Source organism: Silene latifolia, chromosome Y (assembly GCF_048544455.1).
Source record: "Silene latifolia isolate original U9 population chromosome Y, ASM4854445v1, whole genome shotgun sequence".
Lineage (NCBI taxonomy): Eukaryota > Viridiplantae > Streptophyta > Magnoliopsida > Caryophyllales > Caryophyllaceae > Silene > Silene latifolia.
Genome location: NC_133538.1, coordinates 13076323 through 13088442, shown reverse-complemented (window position 1 = coordinate 13088442; position 12120 = coordinate 13076323). Strand labels below are relative to the sequence as shown.

At 41.1% G+C, this 12120-nt stretch overlaps 1 protein-coding gene across 1 annotated transcript; it reads left to right on the top strand.

The window, feature by feature from the left end:
- Positions 1–1315: 1315 nt before the first annotated feature.
- Positions 1316–5145, top strand: LOC141627609 (uncharacterized). Its single transcript, XM_074440842.1, has 3 exons — positions 1316–1970; positions 2302–4940; positions 5047–5145. The coding sequence occupies exons 1-3, from the start codon at positions 1316–1318 to the stop codon at positions 5143–5145; spliced, it is 3393 nt and encodes a 1130-aa protein (XP_074296943.1).
- The last annotated feature ends 6975 nt before the right edge of the window (positions 5146–12120 follow it).

Below are 12120 nucleotides of genomic sequence, written 5' to 3'. Positions count from 1 at the left end.
TCAGTTGTCCCCCTTCATAAGCCTTCATAAAGCGGTCGATGACCAACAAGAATTGTAATACGGAGTACTTGTGCTTTTCGGTACACCTAGACTTACATAAAACACTCCCAACCCCTCTTACAATCACAAACGTCGAGTTGTTCAGAGCTCTTGAAATCATTGGCCTTCCGTTAATGTTTGGATGAGTGTGATGTACTACACCAGGAATAGAATTTTACCTAGGCTATGCAAATTGAAAAAAATATTACCAATTAGATATAGTAGTCACCACTGAAAAATGTGTGCTTATGGAGTTATGTTATTTATTTTCTAGCAAGTGCATTAGCTACTGCGATTATATACATTATGTACAATTACCGTTTGACCTGATGGTCCCTTGACATATAGAAAACCCACCCCAAATAACCATAAAGTCCCCGTGGTTGTAAAAAATCCGACAATAATGTGCTTAAACCTTTCATCTTTTTCACCCCTACTAATACCATGACACATAAGCTGCCAAAATAAAAAAATGAGACCTAACTAAGCCCATTTCAATAATATACGCTGCCTCCTCTACACTTTTGACTACGCTACCTGGTACATGAGGTGTTTCAGAGTTCAACAACCTTACCTCTTTGGTCATGCATTCCCCCCCCCCCAAAAAAAAAAAACAAATGTGTATATGCAAGTGTTAACCATTTAGAAGGTTTTCGTGTTCTGCATTTCCAAATAGAACACCACCGAGAGACGGGTAACATCTCTTACGCTCCCCCACCAGCCCCACTAAGGCGTGGCAAGCGGTCCAGAGCAACCTTTGCCCAAGCTAACTACTGTGAAACCAGGTATGCTACTCAACTCATAATCCTTTTGGTGTTTGTTTGTCAAACATGCTCTCATGGTACACTATGGTACACTACTTATGCAGCAATGTTCCTGAAACACCACCGCAACCGAGAGCGAAGAAACAGAGAAGGGCCCTGATAAGACAACAACAAAGTGAGTTTACTTACAGAAGTGAATACAATGTTATTACTGGGTAATAAGTAACAACATTTGCACCTGTAATTACATGTTAAATGTTATTAACCGCTCCATCAACAGGGTTACCCGCGGCCCACAGAGATCAACCATTACCTACGGGTCAACTCAGGCTACCACAGGGGGGGGGGGGGTTTGCCCCAAGTGCCACGCCAGAAAGTTTGCATATGAAACCCCTTTTTTCTGCTGCGCTGATGGTGCAATTCAATTACCTACTAATGCGTACCCTCCTGCGCTGACAAGACTGTATACCTCTCTTGCTGAAGATGTTGTTCATTTTAGAACGTTTGCAAGAATGTACAATAATCTCTTTGCATTCAGCTCTATTGGTGGGAATACCAATGCATCAACACACAAAGGTATATACGTCTTTAAGCTACATGGTCAAATCTATCATAATGTACCTAATTTGCTTCCAAATGATGGTAAACCGAAATATCTCCAACTCTATTTTTACGATGGGCAACATGAAGCGCTTAACCGAACAGGTTGTTTTCCAGAAGTAAGGGCCGATATAGTTAATACCCTTATGCAAATAACCCAGACCAACCCATATGCTCGTTTTTTTCGGTCTCTTAGAGAATTGCCCGTAAATGAAAATACTCAGATATTGCTCAACAGGGACACTGTCTTAGACCAGCGTGTGTATAACGCACCAACATCTGACGAAGTCGCAGTAATATGGACTGAAAGTTCATCTTCTAGCGAATCTAATACACCTCACATAACTGTCACTGCCAAGAATAATGAATCCCACCGGATTATGCACTATTATGGGTGCTATGATCCTTTACAATACCCATTACTTTTCCCATCTGGGGAATGTGGGTGGGTGCAAGGCCTTAAGAAACTTGACCCAGAGTCGGGCCATGCAGAGGCCAGTTCGTCGGGCAGTGCAAGCTTAGATGCCACACAAACTGTTCAGAGCCTATTAGAAGATGAAATGAACCGTATGTATATCCTTAGTAATTGCTTTACCAATTTATCATTAATGAAATTATTGGAAGTTACATCTTTGTGCGTGTTATAACAAAAGAAGAGCAGGGATACAAATCGAAAGGATAAGATTGTATCATGTCGGCAATACTATTGCTACAAGTTACAAAACCGCCCTGGAAATATGCTTTTGAGAACCGTCATTGCTTCCAACAAAGTACATGGTGGACATGTACGTCAAGATAGAGAACACAAGGCTTGATTATTTCAGAACAACCAGAAACTATACGAGTTTGAATTATACCAGGGATACTTGATCTGTCGGGACCGGTGAATGTCGTGCAGCGAATGTCGGGACAAGGGTAATTCTACCACCTACTTTTTTGGGTGGCCCTCGGGATATGAAAAAGAGATATCTCAATTCAATGGCACTTGTACAGAGGTACGGGAAGCCAGACCTATTCGTAACTATGACGTGTAATGCTAGCTGGCCTGAAATAAAGGCACAGCTAGCCCCCGGAGAAGAGGCACATAATCGTCCAGACTTAGTGGCGCGGGTTTTTCGGGCTAAGCTCTTGGACCTTAAAAAACAGATAGTGAACAAATGCATTTTTGGAGAGGTGGCTGCCTATGTATACGTAGTTGAATTCCAAAAAAGAGGGCTCCCTCATGTACACTTCCTAATCATTCTGAAGGATGGCTACAAGCTTAAATGCCCAGCTGATTATGACAAATTTGTGTCTGCTGAAATTCCGACAATGGATAACCCCTCCCTCCGGAAAACTGTTCTGCAGCACATGATGCACGGGCCTTGTGGCAACCTTAATCCTGATTGTGCATGCATGAAGCATTCAAAAACGCCTGGGAAGTGCAAATATGAATATCCTAAAACCTTCACGCCTGGCACTACAACTAATGTCGCAGGCTATCCTGAGTATAGAAGGCGAAACTCGAGCGAAACAGCGGTAATAAGAAAACACCGGCTTGACAATAGATGGGTCATACCTTATAATCCATATCTATTAACACTATTCGACTGCCACCTAAACGTAGAAGTTTGCTCCACAATGCATGCTGTGAAATATCTGTATAAATATATTTATAAGGGACACGACAGAATCTCTTTCAGTGTTACGGAAAATGACGGACCAAAAGCAGTTGATGAAATTTCACAATTCCAGTCAGGGCGATGGGTATCCCCCTGTGAAGCGGCTTGGCGAATATTTGGTTTTGATCTTTTTGAAACCCACCCAGCGGTAATGGCCCTACAGGTGCACCTGCCCAATATGCAGTCAATCCGCCTTAGGCCAACCGATAACCTAGCAGATGTTCTTGCCGATGACAAAAGAAGCCGCACACCCTTAACCGAGTTTTTCAAAAAAAGTTCTACCGAAGGCTGCCCCAAACGTTTGTATGGGGAATTTACAGAGCACTACCGTTGGGACACGGGGACCAAGTCCTGGATCGAAAGAAGGAACAAGGTAATTGTCATCGGTAAACTGGTTTTTATAGCGCCTGCTGAAGGAGAAAGGTACTTTCTAAGGTTGCTTCTGTTACACATCCGAGGCCCAACGTCATTTGAGGACCTAAAAACAGTGAACGGATACAAATGTGCAACATTCCAGGAAGCAGCACTACGACACAGACTGTTCGAACATGACAACGCTGCTGAATTATGTATGGCTGAAGCATGTGCTGTACAGATGCCAGTGGCATTACGTCGTCTTTTTTCGACACTGCTCATTTTCGCCGAACCAAAAGATCCGTCCTTGTTATGGGACACTCACTACGAGTCATTATCAGAAGACTACCGCTACAACTATCCGGGCCAACCACAAAAAGTTCGACAACTCACGGCCCGTTCAGTTGAACAGTATTTGGAAGCAATGGGCAAGTCACTATTAGCTTTCGGGCTCGACCATCTAGATACATGTACCGACAATGAATTGAGGCGTACCCGAGATATAATTGATGCGCTTGATGCACCGATACCCGACGAATGCACACGATGTAAGGCACTTCTAAATACAGCACAAAAAGAGGCGTTTGTCACAATTATGGACCATGTAACTACAGGTCAACCCGGTGCTTTCTTTGTCGATGGACCAGGCGGGACTGGAAAAACTTTCCTATACAATGCTCTTTATGCTGAGGTACGATTAATGGGTAAAATTGTCTTACCGACAGCAACATCAGGCATTGCTGCATCTAACATACCTTCTGGGCGAACAACACATTCCCGTTTCAAGATTCCACTAGACTGCGATATCTTTCTAGCTTGTGACATCCCTAAGCAGGGTAGCTTGGCGGCATTGATTCAGGCAACGAGCTTAATAATATGGGATGAAGCGTCAATGGCAAAGCGGCAGAATGCTGAATCTCTGGACCTACTCCTTAGGGATTTGTGTGATGCAGACCATCTTTTTGGGGGCAAAGTTGTAGTTTTTGGCGGCGATTTCCGACAAACACTGCCAATACTGCCACGGAAATCCCAGCGGGAAGTTGTTGAAGCTAGCTTGGTGAGCTCACCTCTGTGGCCAAAGTTAGTCAAATTTAGGCTGACCGAAAACATCCGAGCACATACCGACCCTGAGTTTGCAGAGTTCCTGCTTTCACTTGGAAACAGAGCATTACAAACTAAAGAATCTGAATATATCAAGATGCCAGATGGACTTGTCAGTGACCTGGTAGACGGTGCCATACCCCCTATCGGGGATCTGTCTTCAATCGCGTTTCCAGAGATGGGTCATGATACGTTTAATTCCGACATCTTTACGTCAAGAGCAATAATAACCCCGTTGAACGACGATGTGGATGCCATAAACAACGAGTTAATTACCAAATTCCCAGGCAACCCTGTCAGCTACAAAAGCCATGATTCAATGTTGGATGACAACTGCACAGTCTACCCTGCAGAATTCATCAACAAACTAAGTCCAGGTGGAATGAGCCCACACGACCTCATTCTGAAAGAAAATTGCCCAGTAATACTGCTGCGAAACTTGCAGCCATCATTTGGCCTTTGCAATGGCACACGCCTTATTTGCAAGAGATTCTTGCCAAACTCAATTGAATGTGAAATAATGGCAGGCCATCACAAAGGAGAGCATGTATTCATTCCACGAATCAAGCTGCGCCACTCCATCGATAACTACCCTTTCCAATTCCAAAGGAATCAGTTCCCTTTAAAGCTGAGCTTTGCAATGACCATTAACAAATGCCAAGGTCAAACTCTAAGCCAGGTTGCTATATACCTACCGCGACCATGTTTCGCTCCTGGGCAGCTGTATGTCGTGATCTCTAGAGCTCGTAAGGCAAGTCAAGTAATTATAATAGCAGCCCCTGCTCCCGAAGGGGTGCCTAGCAACTTTGTCAAGAATGTTGTATCATACGATGCACTTACTCTTGCCGGCATCATTTAGGGTCGACTATAATGTCAAGGTATATTGCAAACAAGCCCTTTTATGCGCAGTTGTTACAAAATATTCCACATTCCCTAAACTACATGTGCGAGCACCACTGATATGTGTTTGCTGTTTTTACTCTCATAGGTGTAAATGAGGCGATGGTGAACGGATCGTTATCTTTTGGATTCAGGCATGCATGGTGGACGTTATATAGCTGCAGATCATGGCAGCAAGAATTGAACTTCCTTTTTTAACAATCCTTATGGCATCACCGCGACCTGCTAAAGTAGCCACAACCAACTGCCGGTTCCAGATTGCCCTGTGGGAATGTAGTTGATCTATCTCTCTCTCTCTCTTTTTTTTGCGCTTTTTTGGATATTTAAACAATACGGAAAGCGTCCCCCGCAAATTATGATTAGTTGAAAAAAGTACCAGAACACCAACCAAACTAATGACTTATATTGCACGTACGTCTTCGTGTAAATTTGTCGTGTCTGCCTAAGAAGCACGTATAGCTACAATTTTTTTCATTTTATCACCCAAAAAAATGTTAGCCAACCTGTACCAACACGTACATGGATTTCATACTAATAATTATACACACTTAACAGGCGTAAAAAATATACTTTAGATGTTTTAGAAAAACAAACAGTTTAAGGACGTCGAACCGTAAAAAATAACACATATAACAACATTTAGAACGCCCTAAGTGTTAGTTATTGACACATGAATCACAAGTATAGAAAAATTATCGTCGTGGTCCTGTTGACAAGAATTATATCACAGCACACTAAATTTAAAAAAAAACAAAACAAAAAACAAAAAGGGGAGGAAACAATAATTCGTGAAATTTACTGATTAAACTACCCAAGAGTTCGGCATTCAAATTTTAATTGCGTAGATGCTATAGACTACGTAATTTGTAAAGTGTTATTAATTACAAGTTTAACATTCAGATACCCAATAAATAAACAGTTAGTCTTGTGAAGAAGACGGGCGGAGCAAGTGACGGATAATGTCACTCACAAAACGGATAGGGGGGACAAGGTAGGGGCACCCCATGTGCTTCCCTCTCTCCTCTATTTGAGTCATTTGTGAGAGGAAATGGTATCCGTCACTCCAAAGTGACGGATACGTGCCGTCTTCAATGAGATTTTGTGATAAATAAAACCCAAATAAAGGAAAGAAAAAAGAGGGGATTGTAAGACCCACAAGAATCCTTATATTAATGGTCAACTTGACCAAAAACACACTTGCCAAATTATCAACAATAATATATATATATATATATATATATATATATATAATAAAGGTACCAAACCCCTTACTACCACAGTTATAAGACAATCCAAGCAAAATCTTTTACTCCAACTCATGGTTACTTCCACAAGCAACCTAACTGTTCATTTCTACAGTTAGAAGCATAGGAGCATAGCCTTTGTGACAAATAAATAATTGTGTACGTACAACTACCCACTTTGCATCTGTTATCCCCATAAAACATGCTTATACCCCTTAACTTGTAAAGCATATTGGAAATCTTTGAAGAAGGCCTGTGTTATTACGCTCTTCCTTCCACAGCTTTGTATTCAAAGTAAGAGCTTCATAACCGCAAACTTTCTTTTAACTATATGCAAATTCATATTTATTCTATAATTAACCATGTAAATTTATAATAACATCCGCTATTCCTGAACATTCACTTTGCACTTATTCCATGTATACTTTTGTCTTACTTAATATGCAGAGTATTGTGAATTAGTATCTCTTATGGTATGACTGATTAGACGCCTAGCTTAGTCATAGCGGCTCTGATGTTGGTCAGAGCTGCAAGCTTTTATAGATTTTCAGGAGTTTTGGGTTCTTATGGTATTATATGTAGATTTGTTGTAACACCAAATGAGAAATTGTTCGGACTAAATGAGAAATTTTACAGACTAATGCTGTTAACAAATGAATATCAGGTCCGTGTCTTGGTGTTTTTTGGGCTAGGCTTACAATTAGATCTAAATAAAGAACTTTGCAATATAGTGTTTAAAATCACTTGTCCACCGTACTTTAGGCTAATGATATGGAGTGTCGAAATGTCATAAGAGATCAACATCTCGTAAATGTTTTATGAAGCTCATTAGAGTAGTATGCTGGAGTCAAACGACGGCCTTTACAGATAAGTGGTCAGGTGTAAGTTTCGCTATGATCTCATAATAGTGCCGTTAGCTCTCCCATCAATTACGTAGAAGGTTACACATTTTCTCTATAAAGAAAAAGAAATATGAGGGTTAACATCTGGCTATTATAAGCATATGTGGTAAATAGATCTACTCTATAATGTGTAGTTATATGCCAAAAAAGTATAGTGGCAGTTTGACTAGAATAACTTACAACCGCTTATGTCACCTTTCATGCACGTTTCGATGGCGGGACGGTCGGGTGTATTTGGATGAGTTGAACAATAATACCCTTAATTACAAGGTTAAGGTTAAAGTCTTGCAAAAAGGGAAGCCCCAAAGATCTGCTACAGATGTGCTTTACCAATCGATGGTCCTACAAGATGATAAGGTTAACAATATATAGACTTTGATTTTAGGTGCAAAGATATTTTGGTCATTAACTTCTGTGTTTAACCAATTCTCCAAAACAACTTTCGATTTGCCCTTGTCTAACGCTATATTCTTCCGGGTAATTGTTTAAAATTGTAAAATCACAAGTGTCTTCAACATCCCTTATTGTCATATTCTCCCCAAAAAAAAGGGGTTAGGGTTTTCTGAAACACGTTATGTATGCACTCATAATCATGTGTTGTGACCATTGCAGCTAGCAAAATTCACTAACTTCACTACCTGTAAACCTTTAGAGTATATTGTCAATCAGAAATCTATATATGCTCAACATTGACGCTTCCTGACTCTTAGTTATCGACGTGCAGGGAAATAAAATGCGAGGTACATTGTTCGGAGATCAAATTGCGAGTCACGCAGATGCGCTCGTGTATAATGGGGTATACGAGATTGCAAACGCTCCAATCAGGGCACCACAAGACCAGACATGAAGGAACCCTACAGAACTTCCCACACAATGGGGTTTGGTCGTCGGACACTGATACGTCCACTAGCGTCTACGCTGGTCCGGTTCGCTGAATACCAATGTGTATCTGAAATACCAAAGACAGCCACTCCATATGACATATTTGGTATTTTCCAAAATTTAGCGAGCGATACTACACACTTGTTCCATGTTATTAATACACTAATTATCTTTACCACCAACAGATGTTGTTGGTATTCTACTGTATGCAGAACCAGCTTCACGCGAAGTCACTACACGACAAGGCCGAAAAAACACTGTTAGAGAGGTTGTCCTCACTGACCACAGGTAGAAAAAATTTATCATAGCTCCCTGCATTCATATACTTGCTAGCCCGGACTGTTACTGATACAGACTTCTATGTCACAGTACTGTACAACCAATTGTGGTCTCAGCATGGAATGAACTGGCTGAGGAAGACTGTGGTAAGCTCGTAGCCTTGGTGGGATCGTTACCAGTAATTGGCTTCACAGCGTTGAGTGTTTCTACCCATAGAGGTATTTAAGACCAGACCAGTGGGGCAATTGTATATAATCCAATCCGAATAAAATATTAATCCTCCTTTCTATATTATATAGGTTTCTCATTGACAGGCACCATGTCCACATCAATTGATCCAAATCCTACGGGGCCAAGGCGGTTTCCCTTCATTTGAATGGTATTTCACCTATACATGTTCACAAACAACTATTACAACTATTTATTTGCACATTCGCACTGTTCCATGAATTTTGTTATATGTTCTCTATAATCACTAACAACTAATACAGGGTAAGTAAGAACAAAGAAGTCCTATCCGAATTACAAGCACGAATTTACAATGTAAGGGATCCTAATGCGGTCATTCCCGTCCTAAGTTTGAGTGCTCTCAAGGGCAAAAAGGTACGACCATCAGGCCCATTCGAAATAAGCGTGTTGTGTTTCTTCAAGTTTTACAAGTTATCATATAGTAGATTTTTAGCAGTAGGTGAGTGTCGGTATATTCCTCACAATAAATATTATGCCTATTTGAAAGCCATATAAACAATAAACTATTGGCCCATACTAATGTGAACTAAATCCAGGCAACAAACACACTCCAGGGTGAACGGTACAGACTGAACGTGACCGCGTTGGCTCCAGAATTCCACAGGATCAACGCATATTTAGGCTGCTCTGGATGCGGAAAGCGGTCAGACTATGCAGCAGGTGAGGTGTTTAAATGCGAAAATTGTACTAGGGAAGGAGTTGTTTCCGAACCAAGGTAAGTTAACACCCCTACTCTACAACACGCACGAAAAAAAAGGATCACTATTCTTGTCCAAACCCTACTTTAATTCTCATCTACATTGCAGAGTTACATTCAATTGCAAAGTTTCTGATGGCACCGACCAGCTCGAGATCACCGCATTCACAGAAGACACCGTTAAACTGTTCTGCATGTCAGCACCAGAAATATTCCACATGAAAGAATCTGTAAATTGTCTATCCCAACTATTCTTTATTACGTAACAGTCTCCAATAAAGCATTCATAACATTAATGACAAATAACAAACACTGTAGATCTGTGTGCTCTGCGTTAAATCGCCTGCGAAAGTGATGACTCATATAGCTATGCTTTATGAGAAGTTTTATGATAAACCTATCCCCTTCTACGACTTCTAAAATGCCCCTAATCCAAAACTTTGCAATATTGTTCTCCTCATATTACAGATGTACTTAAACTTTGTATTGCAAAAACTTCAGGGGGACAAAACAACATTTGGGAAGGTTCAATCTTCATTAAAGAATGTAACGTTCACAATTGAAGTAGCACCCAAAACAGAGCTTTCAAAAAATAATATTTTGCAGTGGGCACTGCGACAAGTTATACCTTCCCAGGAACGACTTGCAAACATGTCTGCATTGCTACCGCCTGAGGGCAAAGAACGAGATATAACGGTGGGTAATGCAGAACAAAGTGCCCCCCAGTAGCTAGGCAACTGGATTTTGGAAGCGCACTGAAACAGCCTGAAAACTTAGCACTTGTTGAAGTTGCCGTTAGTTCTGATTACACATCGCTTCGAAAGCTTCCTACAACGATCACTGCATCTCCTTTAGCGATTCAGCTGCAAGGTGTAATCACCAAAGAAGCGGTGGCCGCCACCCAAAACACTACCTCAAACATATCACATGCAGATATCACGCCTACTTGTAAGCCACTTGATGGTGTGGCACCGACAGTGATTCATGTGCCAACCACAAGTCCTGTGCCAACCACGCCCGTGCTTAAGACGCCAAAAGTCAAGAAAATTGCCGCGTCCACTCCAGAAACCCCTGCTCAGACTACTCCAAAACGCAACACTGCAAAAACAGCTGCTGGATCGCCTTCAAAAAAAAAGAAAGCCGCTACCAGCTCGTCTGCAGCTTATTAGCTCATCTCCCATGCAAAGAGCCACTATCCAAAAACAGCATGTATGTAAATATTATCTACTTTAACTTGCCCTGCTGAACTATCCTGTTAGGCGTGCTTCCTAACCACTTCTGAAACATGATGTGGTCATATAATGGCTATAGGACGCCAACAGTATTTTGGGAACACTAGCGCATTTCCGGCCACGTGTTCCATTCAAAAGCATCATGTGATTGCTTTTGAATTTAGAAGTCCAATGTTGTTCTCTTTTGGATTATATTTAGTAAATAGTATGCAGCGGAAAGTTGGCGTAACGTATTCGAATGTCTAAAGTCCCAAGTACACCATTAGCTATGCGTAAGTTCCACGGAATCTTAATTTACATGGTCGTATTCCTACGAGTTTTAAACTTTCCCTTTGAGACTAATGGATTCACAAACCTATAATAAGTACATTGAAAATTAACGCTACACTATAATGTCGTAGTACCCCTTGTAGATGCGGTTCGGGATGAACTTGCCATTCAAAGCACAATGACCTGTTGGCCTCTTATATGCCATGGTCAAACAAACAATCCTAGCCTGCATTTGCCGGCATGCGCTTTTAGGGCAGGTTCATACAACCCCAAACCAGTCAAGGAACATAAAGTTGTGTTGCTTCAAAACATCAGTACGTAAAAACAATATCAGTGGAACGCCCGCATAGAAATGTTTTAGTCCGCATATTCAATCTGTAACAATTTCTATTATATGTATATATAACTAGCTACGCTGCCAGACATTACTTTAACTACGACAATCGCTCCTAATTTCACCCACCGCTTTCTCCATCTATTATTAATCATTTGATCCCCTTTTGTATGCCTGCTTTTCTGTATGTATCGCAACCTATACTTTGGCTCCGTAGAGAAAATTTAATGGCCTACCACCCTTGATGTGTTATATGCATTTTAATTCCTGCATTATGGCACATGTTAGAATCCAAATTGGCTCAGGAATTAAGCTCATTAGATCCTAAATACAGGTCGTCTCAAACTATCTACAAATAGAGGGTTAAATAGGAGTAGCGTAACGTCATACGAGTACATCGCAAGACCCAATATTTTGGTGCCATTTACTATGGTTTTGTATAAAGGATTAACCGAATTGGGGCACCGCGCCCGGTAAGGCGCGGAGCAACAACTAGTTAGCATAAAAGTGTTTGGTTGTCATCTAGGAATTCACAAATCCCATGAATTAAGTTCCTGTAACTCGTTTGGTTGTATTAACTCAATTCCCACGATTTTTGTCTGCAAATACCAT

Bases quoted from the DNA above. Each gene is read 5' to 3' on its own strand.
- LOC141627609 (XM_074440842.1), top strand. From the start codon at position 1,316: ATGTACAATAATCTCTTTGCATTCAGCTCTATTGGTGGGAATACCAAT. The intron at 1,971-2,301 runs GTATGTATATCC...AATGTCGTGCAG, and splicing joins ATTAGAAGATGAAATGAACC to CGAATGTCGGGACAAGGGTA. The intron at 4,941-5,046 runs GTAATACTGCTG...AAATAATGGCAG, and splicing joins TTCTGAAAGAAAATTGCCCA to GCCATCACAAAGGAGAGCAT.